The sequence below is a fragment of the Botryllus schlosseri genome, chromosome 2 (assembly GCF_051294905.1).
Source record: "Botryllus schlosseri isolate E-star chromosome 2, Bs_hap1, whole genome shotgun sequence".
Taxonomy (NCBI): Eukaryota; Metazoa; Chordata; class Ascidiacea; order Stolidobranchia; family Styelidae; genus Botryllus; species Botryllus schlosseri.
In genome coordinates, this window is record NC_137237.1 from 20,940,786 (window position 1) to 20,961,866 (window position 21,081).

The 21,081-nt window shown below is 40.2% G+C and overlaps 1 protein-coding gene across 1 annotated transcript; it reads right to left on the bottom strand.

The window, feature by feature from the left end:
* Positions 1–4,581: 4,581 nt before the first annotated feature.
* LOC145456600 (uncharacterized) lies at positions 4,582–17,500 on the bottom strand. Its single transcript, XM_080334735.1, has 6 exons — positions 16,826–17,500; positions 13,337–13,504; positions 8,856–8,993; positions 6,783–6,896; positions 6,605–6,721; positions 4,582–4,831 (listed from the first exon to the last, which is right to left on the bottom strand). Exons 1-6 carry the CDS (start codon positions 16,893–16,895, stop codon positions 4,725–4,727), a joined length of 714 nt encoding a protein of 237 aa, XP_080190861.1. The 5' UTR covers positions 16,896–17,500; the 3' UTR covers positions 4,582–4,724.
* Positions 17,501–21,081: the final 3,581 nt, after the last annotated feature.

A 21,081-nucleotide genomic window follows, 5' to 3' on the forward strand; every position in this document is an offset into this window, starting at 1 on the left:
TGACAGAGGCATATCCATCGAAACCGTCGATATTGCGATGTTTAAAACGCCAAATAATCCTATCCTCGCCAAATGAGCCCACTGCTATACAGAGCAGACATGGGGTGATTACTTCGTGAATGTAATCGATTGCGATTACGATTACTTCTGAATGACGCGATTACGATTACGATTACGATTACAGCAAAATCAGGAAGTAGTCGATTACGATTACGATTACATTGGAAAAGTAATCACGATTACTCACGATTAGGCTACACATATTTTGCATCTTACAAGTTATATCGGAAGACAATATATGGATTGCGTTGAAAAGGCCTAATGAGATAACAACTTTCTTTAAAAAAAAGATGCGACATTTGGCTGTTACGTCATAAAGTACCCATTGCCCATTTTATATTGAACGATTTATCGCACCCAACGATTTGCCTTCTTTCCAGGTCCACAACAAACAGGGATATCTAGACTAGTAGAGTAGTCTAGATATCCCTGACTCCTAATTTCCTAATAGGGTGGGAAACGAGCTCGAAGGGGACTCAAAAGTATTTCGTAAACCAACACAAATTATAGACTATTTTCGAGAGATTTCATGAACTTGGAAATTGTCTACGAGCATCGCGATGTAAATGTCTCTAGATAGCTTGATTTTGAAATACATAGCCTACGTCTCCTCCCCATGAAAAAAGCATGTATAATTTATAGTAACATACATTTAGGCCCCATTCAATACCGCGCCACGACACACGAAAACACATATGCAGTTTCGGCCAACATGCGAATCCACGAACTGTGCTACAAATGAAAGACATTCGTCGAAACTTGGGGTATGTGTCCATTGTCAATAGCCGCGCTGGGTGGGCGTGACTAATAGTCCGGTCCTTCCAATCTAAGCCCCCAATGCAAATGCCACCCGGGCACCCACAGAGCATTAAAGATAAGGCAATTTGTGTGTGCGTCTCACGCAAGTATTAATGTTGGTCTGCTAAGTTTTGGCCATAACAATATCTTTTGATTATATAACAGACCGGAGGTCTCGAATTAACATCATACCCTAAAGTAATTATTACAAGATGGGCCTACAAGATGTTATAATTGGGAATTACGTGCTCCCAGCTCTTCAGGTAAGTCAGATAATCGGGGGCTGAGAGAGGAATAAAAATGAATTGTAATATAATGCAATTACCAATATTATTGATGAAATTAAATCTTCATCTTGAAAATTAGCTACCCGATAGGGGCCCAAGACCAACGTTTGGAGTGGGGGATCATATTCGCTGTTTTCGTTCCATTTCTTGCTACAACCCACGCTGACATTGTATATAAGCAGGTGGCTATGGCGGCAGCTCCAAATGTTGAGTAAAGAATTGTGAAATAACGGTGCCCGTTTCAAGCAAAATCATATTAGAATAAGAGAAAGTGAACATACAATTCTGCCTGTAACTTAATACAGATAATGTAATGCAAGCGGCCATCACGAGAAACGGCTCGGTTATGATATATATGAGCAGCTGTTGATTTTTAATGCTTCGTCGTGCAAACCGTAATGTTTTATTTGACGAGTAGGCTACAAAATTTCAAACTTTTGTCCGGTGTACGTTCGTAATACATAGGCGTACTGCTCGCCAAGCAGCAACGGTCAAACTGCGTTTAACTATAAGCATAACATCACTACAAAAGTTACTATTTTAAACTAGGCATAGTGGTGATTAATTATCCTGCTGCGAGGTAGTGGCGTCTGGAATGTATTGATAACCAGTTCTTACAATCACACCAATGTTCACCGAATATCTAGTCACTATATGTGGATAGCTGGATACTTCTTACGCGATGACGAGCAAAGCTAATACGCCACTTCTGACGTAATAATGAGCAATAGCATTTGAAAATTTGACGTTTGTGCTATCATCACTAACTGGTATAATACCTCTTCCTTGTTCACGAATGTTCAGTTTATGTCATAGTCCTGTACAAGTCAAAAGTATAATCGTTCTTTCACAAAGAAATCGATTAAATATGGGAAGCAGTCGATTACGATTACGATTACTTCTGAATTTTCTCGAATGTAATCGATTGCGATTACGATTACTTGAAAATGCTGTAATCGTCGTAATCGATTACGATTACTAATCGCGATTACCCCATGTCTGATACAGAGACGATCCCAAATATATGAAAGAAATATATTTATTGATCTAATTCATTCATTACCTTTGAAAACATTTTGTTCTTCGCGCGACCAGGCATGACTGCACAATGCACAGTGCCACTCTACAGTTGCACAGAGTTTTCATGACATAATTGTTATCGATGTTGAAGCGTAGTCATATAAGATTTGTTTTCAATGTTACCTAATTCGGTTCGTTCCTATCGGACGACTAAAAAAAGGTTATCCACATTCAAATTGCCCGCGCAATGGTTCGTAAATCGCAGGTGGCCCTTTGAACGAAACGGTTGGCCAAACCTGACATAGATAGAATTGGGCATTATTTGCAATTCAGTTGCATAGAGGAAGAAAGAAGCAATATGCATCTTCGCGATGCAGTCACAAATTGAAGCGATTTTTGATATTATACCATGATATTGTGACAGAGCAAATATATCGTCTGGTTGTAAAATTGATGCAAATATAACCAAACGCTCCTTCCCACTTGATAAAATTAAAAATAATTGTAGTGTAGCTTAGCTGCTTGGGTCGAACAAATGATTAAGAAAGATTGCAAGTCCTAGTCCTTGAATGTTTGACGAAGTGCATGTAGACAAGACATATGCTATTTGAGAACTTCCTAAATTTCGTTTATGACAAATGTCTATTAGTAGTGAGAGTGTGTGTTGATGTAATCAGTACAGTGTGTAATGAGAATATTAGTAAGATGCATCTCTGTATTAGTTGCTGACTCATACACAAGAGCAACACTATTAGGATATTAGAGAGTCCATGTTATAAAATCTTTTAAAATATGAAAGAAGGAAAAATATTTAGAAATGCATTCTTTCACGTTAATTGCATAGCGAATAATTCGAGCTGTGCCACAATGAAACAATTTTGCATGCCATCGTTCATCATATGTTTGCATATGTTTATTGGTTATATGATAGTCATTTAAACGTCACTATGGCATATAATTTTCGAAGTAAATTGGTAATGCTGTTGGAGTCGGAGTTGTAGTCTGAGTCGGAAATTCTCTTAAGAAAATAGTCAGAGTCGGAGCCTGAGTCGGAGTCGGTAGTCGGTCAGTAGATGGAGTCGGAGTCGGCATATTGAAAATGTGTGGAGTTGGAGTTGGAGTTGGAGTCGGTATAATGAAAATGTTTGGAATCGGAGTCGGAGTTGGAGTTGATGGCAAAATTTACCGACTTCACAGTCCTGGCTCATATCACACGGATAAAACTATTTATGAGCCGAAATTACGGTCCGCACCAGCAAGTTGCACCGGCGGTTTCCAACCTTCAATGGCCGTGACTCCATTTCCAATCTGAAAATCACCCGTGCCCCAGCTGATCACTAAGAAGGTCATCACCTTTGCCAAGATTTACTCTCGGAAGCTGATGACGTTCAACATCTTCCCAATCCCTAGAATAATACGACAATCGATCCCCAGGTTTGGAACCACTGTCCAAACGGTCTTAGCCGACTCTAGGAGTAGGTCTGTACGTTATCTTATAATTGCGATTACAGTTGGACTTATTATTTCAGTGAATGCTGGCTATTTTTTTCGAAGGATGTGGACCCCATACTAAATTTAATATATAGGCCTATGCGATACTAAATCGCGCCTAGCGCAAAGAAAAATTTCAAGTAGCATACAGCTGTTTAATAATAATATTGTTTATGTTGATTTACTATACAATCTTTTAGCGTACTTCAAGCCTTCAAAATTCCGGACATTTAAACATATTTTAGAATTTCCTCCCGGACGCAGTTTGAACAGTATAATTTCCGGACATGTCCGAGAAATTCCGGACGTATGGCAATGACAATCAGCAACCATAGGTCATGCAGGCCAAGCATTTTGATTTTTCGGTAGGGTTGCTAAAAGCAAGAAATCTGGAGGCAATAATCGCGTGAAGCGAGAAAGAAAATTCAAGTTCAATCAGTCTGCCACGAAATACTTTATTTCATGGTAATTTTCAAATATTCACGAAAAAGTTTGGGGTCATTCCCCTTTCGCTGCACGTGGATAAAGCCAATGCATCGAAACTGTTTCTTTTTTCAGTCATCAATACCTCAAATTTCACGGTCAGGCTAATCAAAGGTTTTGTTGACCTTGTCAACCCATTGTGACTATTATTGTCTCGAAACTGAAGTGGACTTTCTAAGTAGTAAATTACGATATCTGTAATTGTTTGAGTTAGATTTGGCCGTGTCTCAGGGGCAGGTTCGGATAATTAATAGGAGGCAAAGAGAGTGACCGGGTATATAGTCGCAATCCAGTTACCAAGCTACTCAACGAGCCTGGATTGGTGCAGCCAAGACTCCAATGAAGCCAATATAACCCACGATAGTTTGAGCTAGGCAGCGGCCAAAACGTACGTTATAGCCACTTCTTTCTGCGCTTATATATGCTTGTACGATTTCGGAGGTATTTGTTTTTATTTTAATGACTATAATCGTTGTATTCTTTTACAATGTCGTATTTGAGCAATAAATTAAAAATGCGATTGAAGAACGACTATAATGTTTCCAGTTTATCGCTGTAAACCAGAGTAGCATGCACCGATTGTTGTCAAAGCAGTTCCTTGTCATTGCCACTGGATTCTCCACTTCCGTCAATTTCCCATCCAGTAAAATTCAGTCTATCCCCAACGTATGAGGCAGGTCCACCACTTGGACCTGTAATGAAAGCAGACTTGTCCAACCATCAAATTAGTTAGTTGGCGGTTTTTGGGTATAGTTCTAGTTTTAGTTCTAGTTGTGGATTTTAACACGTTAGTACTAGTTCTAGTTGTATATTTTCCAAAGTGAATGGTGTTTTGTCGACTACTATGGTCGTTTACGCCAGGATGATGTTCCTTATTTTTGATTCCGTATCGGCCGACTTTTATCACGGCCCACTTCTAGGCTTTTTGTAAGACACCGCTTATTACGCGGATGAGATGGGGAGGAGCATCCTAGATAAAAGTCCAGCACTTAGGTAGGAATTCTGGGGTCGACATCGGTCAGACTCCAACCCACAACCCATTGGTGTTGTAGCTGTGGATTATGCCACCACTACTGCCACTTGAGATGAGTGGGTATTGTGACATTCAAGGAGCCCCGAGGGTTCCCGGTAACACCGGTCAAGAACCTGGGATCTAGTTAGTTGTGTTTCAGTTAGTTAGTTGCGGATTTTTGAGGGTCATTAGACCTATAGTTCTATTATTAGTTGCTATGGTTTCAAAAAGTGAGTAGTTGTATAGTTGCGCATTTTGATAATCCGCAGTAGTTGGTACAAGTCTGAATGAAAGTGATAAACAAAACATCGAACACCGCATTCCTTTGAACATGGTTCTTTGTATAGATCAGGGGTGGGCAATTAATTATCCTCGTGGACAAAATGATATGCAGAAAATACGTTGACGGGCCGAGTCAAAAATTTTAACCAAAAACTGCAGCGTATTGATTGTATTTCTAAATTGAAAGCAGTGAATTAAATTGTTGATACATTCTGCTCAGGGGTATAACAAAAAATAATATATTTTGCCGTCATAATTGAAAACGATGGCGCACACAAGACATTTTGAACCCTTTTTTTAATCCACAGACGCGTTTTTGTATTAAGATATTAAAATACAATTTAAATACTACAAGCATTAGCTTGTCTTAGTCGCTGCCTCCCGAGCAGTGTGTGCAACTGTGCATACTTGGTGAAATAGCCTTGTTGTTGATGATGGAAATTAGAAGTGCTTCCGTAATTAGCCCCCCCCCCTTAGCCGAGTGTCTGTCTTCCTGTTGTTTTTGCAATAATACCGTCTTAAATTATACTCTACAGCGACCTGCTCGCCGCTAGCTAATAGGACTAGTTCACCTCTGACTCCAGTAAACAAGTATTTAGTAATCCGAATATTCTTGGAATTCCGGTCGGCGCCCCTCACCTTTTCTTTGCACATGCCCGCCTGTTCCCCGTTCATCGTTTGATTACGAGCACGGAATGATTGGTCTTACAAATTACGGATTTGGAAACGTGTCAGGTAAAACTTTGAAGCACGGAGTGTGTAGATTTGACGATGGCAACACAGAAGTTTTGAACGAAACTATATGGAGACAGTGACTTTTTTGTTAGTATAATTGCTAGCGCGCACTTTGCTACATTGGCTGTATTTTGAAGATGGATTACTCGTATATGACGTAGGCCTACGTATGCTACTTTATTGCAGCACATAAATAAACAGGCTCCATAGTGAACGAATGTCCGGCTCAGTTTATACAGCCTATGATTTTAGCCCATGGCTTAACATTCAAAAGTAAGTTTTATGTACGGAATTGCAGGTAACCTTTCGCCGGCCGCTCATAATCGCGTCGTGTCCGCACTTTGCCCAGGTCTGGTATAGATGCATGTTTTCATTTTGAAGTCTCTTTTTTAGATACGACTATAGTCTTGAATAATAATTTAGTATCACAACTCACCCACACCACATTCTCTGTAACAACGCTTGCACTTGACAACTCTTTTCCAGTCTTCTACTGGTGAACAGTCGCTGAACTTGCAACGTGCTTGTATATAACATGCCATTCCACGAGCGCCTGGAAATAGATCAACTTGCAGCAGAACAGACAGATTGCGGTAACCCCAGCATGTGCGTACTGCATTCCTTGTATATTTTTTCATTACATGCCACATTTGGCTCCTGGGGACAGTCATGCTCTTGTTTGCAGAGATCGAGGCACCGAGAGGTCGATTCCAACATGTTTTCCAGACCTATTACAACATAACGGGTACCTTGAAAGTGTGAAACTAGACACATAAAAGGTTTTTCGACTTGATACATTTCTTTAGACGTAATCTTGAATTTATACATTGCGGGAAACCATTTTAGTCAATAAACATATCAGTTAAGGTGAAGTGATTAATGATATCACGGTCAGTGACGTGTAAAATTACATGACCTACTTAGAATGACCATTAGATACTGATAATTCGAGTTCTTATTCTATCCTCGCACACCCATCTCTATACTAGCCTCTTGCCCTCGCGCCATATCGAACGACGATGGTTGGTGGTTATACAGCGGAGATGAGCGGATTTGGAATTTCTATGTCCTAATCCAATCCAAATCCGAAGCTACAAATCCTAATCCAAATCCTAATCCATAACTTCTGTATATTCAAATCCGCGTCCAATCCCAATCTGATTCTATCTTGAAATTCAGAAAAATTGCTAATTTAGGCAAGGGAGGCATTGGAAATTTTTCTTTCACAACCAACAATACTCATGATTTAAGATAACTTGCATAGGGCTGTTCCTTTCATGTTCGTCGGCACCGAGTGTACCATAATGTACTGTAGTGTACCATAAGTACATTAATAACTGATCTGAATAAAGTTTGTCGCCATTTGCCACACGACATCTCAATCTCCCAGAAAGTCGGTAATTCCAATCCAAATCCTAATCCGTGCTGAAAAAATCTCTAATCCTAATCCAATCCAAATCCGACAAAATCTCACAAATCCGTTTTTTTTCAAATCCTGATCCTAATCCATGCTCATCTCTCATCCGTTATACAGTACGTTTCTATCTCTTCACCCAGTTGATTATGTTTACTTGCATTGTATCGTCATAACTACGGGGCGATTATTATTACTGGTATTTCCCGCTATCCCCGATTTACAACATTATAGAGTGGGCTAGACTAGGATACAAATTGTAAAATATAAAGTTCACTGACACCGTGGCCTCTAACAGACCACGGCAATGCAGTTTGTAAGATATTCACTGACTTTATAAACAGTTCTCACTGACCTAATGCAACAATTTTGACTTGATGTTGAACTTTTTGACAAGGCAAAAATAATCGTCTTAGCCGCAACACAGTACGAGAATGTCGAATTCACATTTCATAGATTTCCGACTACGAGTGGCTCGTATAGGGTGGTACTACAAGGTTATGTACAGTGTTGCTGAACTATAGCTGGCACTCTTCTACAGGTAGGGTTAAAACAAACATGTTTAAAACATGGCCCTGGTTAACCTGTTTTTATTGTGCTTTTTAGCCATGACTTCACGAATGTTCTATTGTGACGTTACAATGGATTTCCATTTGCGTCTGTCACAAACGGACCAAAATATCTTTAACCAGGACTACATCGTCAGGAAGCATTTTCACGGTCGGCGGTCATAATCATCAGAACATCCAATCCCACCAATTATTATCTATATATACGCGCTATCACCGACGACGATTTTGAGGATTCTAGCCATGCCATATCGCACGCGTCCACTATTTCGGGTGCAAATTGACCGTCGGCTCATAGCACATGTTTCTGGAAAGTATTTACACAATTATGGCATAATAATACAACTTTTGAAAAAAGCCCAATTTTTTAAAAGGCATTGTCTTAAAACACTGTTAAAACATGTTTTTAGACAAATTGTTTTTAAAACATCATTTGTTTTAAATGCAACACTATCTACAGGGATACTATCTAAAGCTATAGAAACGCACAGGACGCCGCTAGCAAGCATGGGTAAAAGTGTAGCAGCCGTGCTCAATACTGCCCCCTGTGATAGCGATAACAGTGATGCTGAAACCTATGCAGGAATGGGTGTATTATGAGTCATCAAATACATACAGAGGTCTTTTACAAACGGATTGCAAATGTACATGTGCATCAGATAGATCATAGACCTATATAAATTTACTATATACTAACTACTGACCTATATCGAAGCATGGGCGGCGACAGTCGAAGCAATTCTGCATTCGCCGTATCTTTGGTCCAGCAACGCTACAATTACCCTTGCAATTCGCATGCGCCAATAGCACACAGTCTTGCAAGAAAGGCGATCGCACATCAGCTGCAAATGAATATATTGATGACGAAAAAAATGAAAAATATATAATAAAAACGTCGAATTGCACACTGCACACTGTGTCGCTACTTTGAAATGGCCATTCCACGTGTAGGCGATAGGGATGGTGCAAACCTTCGGCTCACATTCGTGTCCTTGTAATTCGAACCTCGATCAGTTGTAGCAGTCGTTCTCAAACTTCTTTGACACGCCCCCCCTTTAGGATAGTGAAAATATTCGCCCCCCTTTCTCGTCATTTCACAGAATGAAACCAGAATGCTAGCAATCCAAACTGATAGTTTGATGGCATGAAACGTTATGAATGTATATGAGAGAATTAACAAATATGAAATTCGGACTATACACAGAGCAATAACTATGAATTGGAGGTAAATCTCGCAAAGCGCGAATATTTTTTTCAGTTGAAGCAGTTTCGCGCCCCCCCCCCCTTCAGATGCTTTTACGCACCCAGTCTGAGAACCACTGAGTTAAAGGTTTGCGTTAAAATAACAGGTAGATCCTGCACCGTGAACAATGAACATATTTTATGATATATTAGTAATCGCAATCGCAATCGTAATCGTAATACAATGATCAAATCAAATCAGCATGAGCTGATTAAAATTTCTTGAATATCAACTTCATATCACTCGGTACATCAAGATAGAGGAAGAACCTATTTGTAACAGAAAACTAATATAATCCTTGCATATCGGCCAAATTATCGTGATTCTCGAGACTCGCATTTAGAGCTGGGCACAACGTTTCGAGTAATCGAATCCGAATCGATCGAGAAATAATTGTAATGATTCCAGCCGAGTATAGTGAGACTCCACTCTGTCGGTATTCTCACCTCGAGAATATCACAATCTACAAAAAGGTGCAGCAATATTGATAATTGAATTGAACTGAATATTTATCAGACAGCCGCCGCTTCAAGTCAGAGCAAGTGTTTCTCAACTATGAGCATTAAGCATACATGCCACTGTACGCAGTACAGATCTCTCCACCACGACCTCAGAGGATATTATGGCTCTACAGCAGAACGTTTACACGCGGTTGCAGCTGGAACCCCTGACCTATCAATCGAGAAGCAGACGCTCTATCACAAGGGTCGGGAACCATTTTTGACAATAGAGCCTTATTGATTCTAAATTTTAAATTGTAATTTCCAAAGAGCGATACATCGATGTCAACTGATACGTGGCAATCGAACATCTGTGACGTCATTGAGGCACGAAATTGAAGTCAAGGACATGGGATTCGTCGTGTGCGCCGCATTGTTTGCGTAAACACTGAAATGTTACACCGCCCACGGTAATCAAGCCAGTCGCGTTACGTGTGTGTACTAGGGTTGGATTATCCGGATAACGGTTAACCGATTAACCGCAGTTTTTTTTTAATATCTGATATCCGGATATAATTCTGCCGGTTAACTGGATAAAGATGTATCATTGCTAATTCGCTTTACACCTTTTGGTAAGTTTCAATAAGTCGTATTGTCAGTGCTGCGCACGGCCAATTAGCGAAATGCGTGTTGCCAATTAGCGAACGTCTGTGCACAATGTAACACGACGGGATCTCCCACTGAGAAGATCGCAAAATTAGGTCATTGATTGCCGCGCACTCGGCTGTCGTCGCTGGACTGATTTATCGCATCTCCAACAAGCCTATAGTTCCACTGGCTTGAAGAATCGCATCTGCAGTGGGTGCTGTGCACACTATACCATCGCTGGCCTGCACAATCGCATCTGCATTGGCTTGATGCTCACGATATTATCGCTGGCCTACACAATCGCGTCTGCAATAGGCCTGGTACGAAAGATATAATCGCTGGCCTAACCATCGCGCCTCGGGTCTAGCATGCGTTAGCTCCTATCTCTCGGTGGCTTGGAGACAATATGCCGTTAAGTGTATTCTGATTAGCGATTGTGATTAAAGAGTGACATAGCGAAACTGAATGATATCGAATGATCGCAAACATGTGCGTTGCAATTGATTCCCGCTGATACTTGATTCGAAAAAAAAACGTAACCCCCTCATTTTATTTGAAACACCCCCGCCTTTGTTTTCGGCTGGCTACGCGCATGATCACGTGAATTTTTCAAGGAGGAATTAGAGCGAGATATCATGTTGGCATCAATTCCAGTATCAACTACTCGTCCTTCCAGTACTCCAAACCTAAACAGAAGAATGGTCAAAAAGGAATGTAAAGTCTTTGAAGTTTCTGGGAAACAACCTGCCAATTCCCTACGAAGCGCTGCTTACTATTCAGCCCATGTATGTGGAAACAGAAAAAGCATTCCATGCATGTGGTGTGTAGCCTACTCTTTGTTACAAAACTCTGGTTCCAGCTACAGGATGCCACAATTGATGCATTGTGCATTCGAAGGAGGGCGTTGCAGAAGCAGTGAACATTAAATTTGCGTGATTTTTCTCGTGTTCGCTCGTACTGCGCGTGTACGTACGACGTATAGATCTACAATAACACTGTGTAATGATTTTGCGATCCATTTTCATGCATACCTCATGAAATCGATTGTATCACTTGGCAGTTATTATCCGGTTAACCGGTTAGATAAATTCCAAATATACGGCTATATCCGTTATCCGGACAGTCAAAATTATTGATATCCGAACTAACCCTATAGTTTGCATGTGCACTCGACACTATGAAAACCGAAAGTTGACCATGTGACACTACAGGGTTCGGGTTACTTTTGCAAGCTACATATTTTTAATTTTCTCTTCGTCGGAGCCACGTGATAATTTTTGGAAATTAAGGCAATTGAAATGGGCATTTCGGAGCAAAATTAACAGTCATAGACAACGAATGCGAATTAACTGTATACTTTCAGTAACTCGACTGTACAAGGAATCCGCACAGCACGCGCGAGTATAGCCGTACCTCAGTTGTTTACTGGCGGTGCCAATGACCTGCTGTTCAATCACAGTCAATCAGTTGTTCCAAGCCGAAAAAAAACTTCTGTGGCGGAGACCATTGTTGAGCGATATCATTTGGTTAACTTTACCACTCAATTCTAAAATTCTTCGGCGGTAACATAAACCCTACATTATTTCCCGCGTTGCGAGCAAGCTATACCTAACAATCAGGATTTAGGATGACCATATTTATAAGTTGAATATTTTATTAGGATGCCACTTCCTATGGAGTCCATTCCTCGTCGATGATCAGGAAAACAATGTGGATTTGAATACTGTATCGTCATAAAGGATTCTCCAAGTTCGCTTCTCTCTCTGATTAACCAACACATTGTGAAGTCGAAGATTTAATGGCGTGTTTTGTACAACGAATTATGCGATTGCATGGTTGCCTACGCGATAGCAGCTTTGTTTTTGCAACTATACAAATTTTCTATCGGGCTGGACTGATTAGATTTGTACCATGAATACCCAAAAAAACTTGAAGGCGATTTTACCATTATAGAAAAAGAAACTATATTATATTGGACTGGTTTGTTTGTTTGATATTTATGGTGTTTCGACTATATTATTCATTTAACACCAGACCGATACTCTTTATTTTTTATTCCGTATTTACCGACTGTAATCAACGGGTTAGTATCGCATTTCCATATCAATAATATAATTTGCATCCCATGACTCGAAAGAATGCTTATTCTGTCGAAAATAAATACGTCCTGGGATGCATCAATACGAATCAAGCTCTCTGCACCTTCCGTATAGCTCAATTTATAGCTTTTGACAGTCCATGCGAACGAATTAAGAATGTTTTCAAAACTACTTACTTAATTGAGTAGATTTAAAGTCAGTAAATTCTACTTCTACTTCAAGTAGTTTTAGGTGGCTCATGGAAGAAGTACTTCTACTGGTACTTGAGTAGATTTTTTCGTCACTACTTCTACTTTCACCTGAGTAGCTTTCTTGACTACTTTGACCACCTCTGCCAATCAGTCACATCGTTATGAGTGATATATTTCCAATGACAACAACCATGCACTACTCCATATTATAGGCCTATTGACTACTACTATCTTATACAGATAGGGCGCGGATACGTAAGCAAAAAGCGATTCTTGTATGAATTAGCTTCGTTACGTCGCATGTTCGTTGTTCATGTTCATGTTTGTGTTTACAGATAGCGTATTTTAAAATTTGGTGATCCAACGAGCCAAAACAATATAGATATAGTTGGTCGCACAATCGTTAATTTTCGAAACGAAATGAATAGGGGAATCGACGAGAAAGGAAAGATCACATTGACGAAATATAATAACAATAATTTAAAATAGTATTACAGACAGTTACACACGAAACTTTATAGCCCAGAACGAGATTAATAAACATGACCATGGCCACCTACTTACTGCATCCAAATCTTTCAAAACATTTGGAGCATGTGACATCTAGAGATGATAGTTCTTCAATTAGCATCATCTTCTTGTCACATGAATCATTCCCTTCGCAGTTTCTCAAGCAAGATGTTGTTTCCTCTGATATTTTATCCCATGATGTTCTCCACGCATGGCCCGAAGCTGAATATGACGGATTCTAAATCACATACTCTGAACTGCTTTGCTATTGTATCGGCCTCGTCAATGACCTAAGATCTGCAGAGCTCTTGAGAACAAGTGAATAAAGTCATCTCGACTCATTGTACATTTTGACTCTATAGTCAAGTCAAGGTAATTCGAGTCGAGTCAAGTCAAGTCAAGTCAAGTCACGAAGACGGGCCCCTGTCTAAGTCTATAATTATTATCAGCCAAACGTAAAATAGAATACGAAACTCTAGAAAGTTGAAACGAATTCATATGATGCAATGGACTATACCCGCCTACACATTCATGAGATACAATTTAAGCTTGTTAAAATTGTTGACGAGTAATATAAACGTATACACTATATATTCATTGGATTTAAATAATACAAGAAGGTAGGTTAAGGTATCGGCAACATTTTAGGAGCGAACCCACTCTAAAGGAAAATAGAATCATCATATGACCCAGGGGTTCTCGACCCGCATACGGCCCGCATACGCAACATCTTTCATTATGCACGCAATTACTACCGGCACAATATTGTTACATATTAATTTAGGTACTTAGCGCTCTTATCCCACCTTCTCTGTTTAGTTTGATTACTCATTCTTTGATGTGTTTTGGTTTGTTGATAAATGCTCGAGTTTAGATTGTTATTGTTTTGAATCGGTATTAGGCTGTAGTCTGGTTCAAGAAAATCCCGTTGCGTAGTAGACTTTAAACTTAAAGAGTGTTTCACTCACCGAGAATGGTTTGAATAGAAACGGGAAATTAAACAGGAAATTAAACGGCGGAAACTGGGTTTGTAACTCTGCGCGGAACAAGGGATATGCTTTCTCAGTTATAAATGGACAACCGATACGTCCTATTTGTCGAAGAACAGCTGTCGTAACGAACCGTAGAATCTTAAAATGATACCATGAGATTTTCTTCCCGAGTTATACATATCACCCGACCTAAAAAAAACGTTGCTAGCTAGGTGTCAAGCCCAGCAATCCATATTTCGAGGCATTGTTAAAATTGCCGACGACGTTACAGACGCAGCGTTCAAAATTGCTTGGAAGATCGCTAAACCCAGGACATGTGCTAGAGAAGGTGTGATTCCAATAAAACGTTAACATAATGTGCGAATATTCGCTGTTTCCGGAAATTAGCAGCAAGCACAACATCACCTGACAAATTTCGAAGCTACAGTTGTCCGATCCAACCGAGACCAGAAGAGTAGCAGCAATGTCAGTCGATCTTTTATCGCATATTCTGAAACACGTTGCCGCGTAGACTACTTTATCCTATAGCATTGGACGAATCCACCGACTCCACAGACATTGCATAGCTAATTATCGGGGTGCATTTTATCAGCGTGGACATATTTGCAGAGGAGATGCTGGCAGGGCAAACGTGTGGATGGGATCAGTGGAACATCAACTGGATAAAGCTGACTTCTGTTTAACTATTAGTGCAGGGCCTCAGCCATAGAAGGAAATGAGAAGGGTTGATTGGCGTTCTGGATTGTTTAGACATGACCCCGAACGCCAGACTTCTTCTCATATCATTGAGATCTCAAAGTGATAATGGCCTTTGTAACGAAAAAGCTAACGTAATTTTATGCTTCCTCGCTCACGCATTGAAACAGAGAGCTCGGCTCCCTGGTGGAAAATGCAACGATGCAATGCACGCACCATGAAGGGATTTACTTGCGCCGCCGGAAGATACATACTCTCAAAAAAAACAGCAACCAAAAACTTGCGAACGCTGCTTTAGATTGCACAAAAATGCACTAAATGCCCGTATACGACTGGTAAGCAGGGTATATGTAGCCTAAATTTAATATTAGAAAATATATACATTATACATGGTAATAATTTTCTGCGGCGTGTTTTGCTGTTAAATTGTGGCCCGTTATACAAGGGTAGTAGAGAACCCCTGATATAGCCTATTACATGCGACCCCTTTCTGTTTTCCGATGCAGAATAAAGTATTTCAAGGAATGGAGAAACTAAAAATAAGAGTTACGTAGGCAGAATCATAGAGAAATGTAACTACACAAAGTATTCCAAAATGATTGTTCTTTGCCATTTAAATTGCACTCCTATTGCGATAGCTGCGCCACCAGTTGCCGAAGTCGCGTCTGAACCATTGTCTACTTGAAATGAAAAACGATATTCCGTTTTCAATATAGGCTACTCATATTACCATACTGCTCAAACAGTTTTTCAAAGCTGCTGAATGTGTAACTTGAATTGTGCAGCTTGCGCCTCGTAGTCGCAAATATTTGGGTTTTGATTATTATTGCACCGTAAGTGTTTAATTGTGACACGACGTAACAGGTTACAAAACATCATTGAATGTTTCGAACCAGAAAAAAGCCAGCATCCAATCTTCGTTTCGATGACGAATATTGTGAGTTATGGCGACCCCATACAAAGTTAAGGCGACACCACTTGGCATCGCGACCCACATGTTGGCGAGCACTGGGGTAATGTGATAACTGACCTTTGTGAGCAATCAAAAGAACAGAGATACATTCCTATTAGGTTACTTTACTACCAGTTTACTACAACGTAAGCTGCAAACTCTGATCACCTCGTTTGTGGTCCATTAGTTTGGATTAATTTACCTTGCAAAGGTGAAGTGTCGTGCGGCTCGCGCCTCGTAGTCACAGCTATTTGAATTTTGATTCTTATTGCACCATAATTGTTTAATTGTGACACGACGTGACAAGGTACTAAAAACATCGTTAAATGTTATAACCTAGAACAAAAAAGCATCCGTCTGCGTTTCGGTGATGAATATTGCGAGTTATGGTGACTCCAGAAAAATTGAAGGCGGGTCGCGACCCGAACAGGTTGGCGAGAGCTGGGTTAAGGTGAGAATTGAGCATTGTGAGCAGACTAATGAAGAGAGGTACATTGCTATTAGGTTACTTTGCTACCGGTTTACCACAACGTAAGCTGCAAACTATGATCACCTAATTTGCAGTCAATTAATTTGTGATATAAGAACGAAGATCAGTAAAACGCCAAATCATTACTCCAGGTCCTCACGAGTCAACGCATATTCTGAAACGGCTAGTCAAGTCAAGTCAAAACATTTTTTCGAAGCGGCTCTGCAGGCCAAGTCATACGAAACGGTTGACCCGAGTCATCCCAACATTGCTGCACGCGCGATACTAGTCTGGAAACAATGACGGGTCGCCGAAAGGGCTAAGCACAAGGTTGCCTCTAAAACTGTATTCAATTGAGAGAAATAGCATGCAGTAGTTACTGTCCTGTGGATATCAGTATCAGTTTATTACATTTCTGTCATATCCATACTTACATGCAATAATAAATATTGATGCAGCTATCCTCATCTGGTAAATTTGACTCCTGAACAATCTGGATCCCATCGGACTTCACTTGGACGACGCTTTCTAGTAACGAATATACTTCAAATATAACTCGTAACTACTTTATTGGATAACGTATAATTGCAATCTGAATTGACACATAAGCTATATGTAATATATTGACTATACTCGATTTAGTTTCTGTCTGATGGAGCGGGGCCTTCAACGACAGATAGAGAGATCGCGTATCATCTGCTGGACAAGCCCAGGTTGGTAGTTCTGTTCTAAATATAACTTGTGGAAGGATTTATGGAATACCCTTCATATACGGCATTTCCTGGGAAACATTTGCCCTGCGGCAGTAATGCATCTTGTTCCATAATCCCCAAATGATACACTTGACAGTTTCGGGAATCATAATTCCTTGTAGTTCGACATACCTCGAAGGGCGTTGACGGGTAACGCCGGTCGCATGCTTGCAAATTTCCGCACTTATAGCCGATTGCAACAAAACCTGCAGAATAACTTACCATCAGTTATGTCGTGAAAGTTGAAGGAATTTTGCAAACATCACAAGCAGTATAGTACGGGGCAGATCGGCAAACTTCCTAGTCCGACTCCGATCCTGCTTCTTCAAAATGAAAGCCGGCTACGATCCGACACCGGTCGTACCAGAAAAAGTATGAATCCGGCTCCAATTCGGCTGCGAATCGAAACAATACATACATGCCAATACCCAATATCCTCTCAGGATCTGGCTAAATCCTGCACACTAGTCCCTAGTGCTCTGGCCGTATCAGAATAATACGAATGAGGACCCGATTCGCATCCTGCCTTATCAGCAAAAGTATGAATCCGGTTCCGGTTCAGTTTCGGGCAAACAAAAAAAATCGGTCCGATATCCAGTCAATATACACTCCATGCTCCGCGCTAATAGGCTGATGCCAACGATCTCCCCCACATAGTGGTCGCGGGTGAATTTCCGAGCTTGTTAGACCCCGAGGTCTGTAGCATTATAATAGTTGTTTTCAATCTCCAGACTGAAAGCCATAATTTAGCTATTGAAATACGAGATGATATTGCTGCCTGGCATTCAGCACATACCGTCAAAGTGAACACACCACGATTATAGGTACCAAAATTTTACTACGTCACAATTCCAATTTCAGTTTCACTGATACTTTATTTGTCGACCAGGTCGCTAACTGAAAATAGTTTGGGAGACAATGCTCTACAGAAATAACAAGATAGTTCGTGTTATCCGGATCTCTCTGCACACCAAAATCAGACTCATGAATATGTGATCACGTAGTTCTTGGTCGTGCAAGGTGCAGTCACTCGAAATCGTCACCAACGCTCTCTGCATATGTTCATCGCTATGCAACATCGAGTTTTCTAACTAAACAAACAATTCGTCAATCAACGAATAGACTAATTATTCAGTGACACTTATTGAGCGTCAGTTATAAGCACGCATCCAAACGCATGTACATTGTACAACGAGGATGATGATGAAGTTTTAAGCGCATATCGCTCCAAAGGACGTACAATGATTTGGAAGCGAAATTGCCTTGTACGGTTGTTCACACTGATTGTCTCTGTCCTAGAATTCGTACAAAATGTCACTCTATCCTCTATCATAGCGTGGGCCTACATAACGTATATCGGGTTGCCAATAAATAAGACCAGCGCAAAGAGTCTATACGCGACAATGTAGTGACTGTCCGATGAGCCAAAACAGCTTTCTTCGGAAGAATAGGAGGGGGTTAACAGGGCGTCCAATACCCGGTTTGACGCCCAAGGAGGCGTTTTGTGAAAAAAAGTTTGGGAAACACTGATATAAATTTTTATACGTGAACAGCTGCGTATATAGGGTTGCATTAAAAAGAGGTGCTTTAAAAATGCCGTTCGAAAATGTTTCTTTAATTATGTCACAATTGTGTAAATACGTGTATGGTATGGGCCTTATTACGACTATCATTAGCTATAGTCGATGAATACGATACGGAATGGTTGGAACCCGTGAAATGGTCGTCGGCTCAACAGTTATAGTACGTATAGCTATATATCACTGGAACAGAATGGAAATTCTGGCGATGATGGCCGCCAACCGTAAAATGCTCCATGACAATGTTGTCTTGGTCAAATTTATTCCATTGTCCATTTAAGACATGGGTTGGAAATCTTTTTCTTCTAGGGTGCCATATTGATCCTATGTTTTCAATTGTAATTCTTGAAGAGCCATATAACAATGTCATTCCAATGTGGCATCACATTTTTATTTTCGTGACGCTAATAGTTACAAAAAGCACACAATAGAAACATGTTTAAAAAAGAGACATGTTTTAAATATGTTTGTTTTAAATATTACCCTATGCGTATACAACAGACTTGTACAAACTACTGAATTTTCAAAAAGCGCAACTAGAACTAGAACTAGAACTACTAAATTTTTAAGACTCACAACTATAACTATAACTAGAACTACCCAATGTTCAAATTCCGCAACTAGAACTAGAACTAGAACTACTCAATTTTCAAATCTCGCAACTAGAACTATAACTAGAACTAACGAAATTTAAATATCGGCAACTAACTAACTAAAACACAACTAACTAAATTTAATTCTCAATCAACTCATTCATTTTTATTTTATTCGAATTCGGCGTTCCAGCCTTCCACATGAACGTCGGTACAACGAAATTACTGAAAAATCAGACAGACAGAACTATATTCTGTAATCAGTACAGGATAAACTAAACCATTTTCTGCAGCGGTTGCTGATTGCAGCGAATCAACATGAGTCGCGAAAATGTTTTTTCGTTGAATTTTGCCCTCTTTGGGGAATACAAAATCCCAGCATGCGAGAAAGCCCTTTCACTGGGCGCAGATGTTGCAGTCATCATAAGAAAATCTTTCGCCAAGTTCCGTAATTCTGGCAAGTCAGTCATATTCCGCCAACAGTTTAGCACATTCTGACCCAGGGGTAGTCGCTGTTCCCTGACATACTTTTTCACCTCAAACGGGCCGGATTTACCTTCAAGCGGACGACACTGACTTGGAGGTAGAGTGGAGTGAGAGTCTCGGTTTCTTGTGCGTTGGAGAGCCAGGAGGAGACGACCCAGGCAATTTCTGCAATTTCCTTCGTAAAGATACCTTGGGCGAATCCAGATATTCTTCTCTTTGTGCCTGGGCAGGCGTGGTCGGCATCATCATCACGAATCAAATCTCGTAAGTTTAACAGACGCGACAGCTTAGTTCCGAGATAATACTCGCCAGCGCACAGCAGGAGATCGCTAGTTCACATTCCAATCAGTAAACAACCTCAGCGGGAGAACGCGTGTGCTGCGCACTGTCGATTGTTGTTATCAGTGAACTCGACATAATCAATGAATTAACTATGATCCAACAAGAGCATTTGATCCCTTGTCATGATCACATTAGTAACCCTAAGTAACTTCACTTGTCACGCGAGGAGAGTTCTCATCGCGCAGGGCAGGACACACGAGTGTTTTCTAGTTGTTCGGCAACTAATATTTTTTTGAAATGCGCAACTAAAACTAGAACTAGAACTACTGAATTTTCAAAATCTGCAACTACAACTAGAACTAGAACTACGGAATTTTCAAAATCCGCAACTACAACTAGAACTAGAACTACGCAATTTTCAAAATACGCAACTACAACTGGAACTAGAACTACTCAAAAAACTGTTAGTTAGTTGACCGTCAACTAACTAAATGTTTAGTTTGTACAAGTCTGGTATACAAGGCTCACAGCAGGGTCTGCATTGACTGCATTAAATGCTGTATACTTAAAACCTAGAAGTACAAGATCCGATTATAATCAACACAGCATAGTTCGAACCTATAACATGACGTCACATTGCAAAGATGAGGTAGTGATTGATGGTCTAAAACACTAGATTCTTAAGAAGGACTAAATTCGCTTAATTAGCCGATTTTTGCAGAATACTCTTCCTCACAATAATATATAAATTATTATCGATATTCGGTGATCACTGTTTCTGTGTTGATTCATAAGTCAAGTATGTTGATTGCTATAATACAAATCACGGGTTGATTATCAGTTCAAAGAAATATTGTTTTTATGAATATAACCCGTTAATTGTCACGAGTTAATTATTAGACTCGAATCATCAAAATCAATACTCGACTAAGGGTGCGTTCTAGGTGTAGTTTCGTGCCAAACGTTTCGAGTCTGATGCTGAAAACACAGGGTTGCA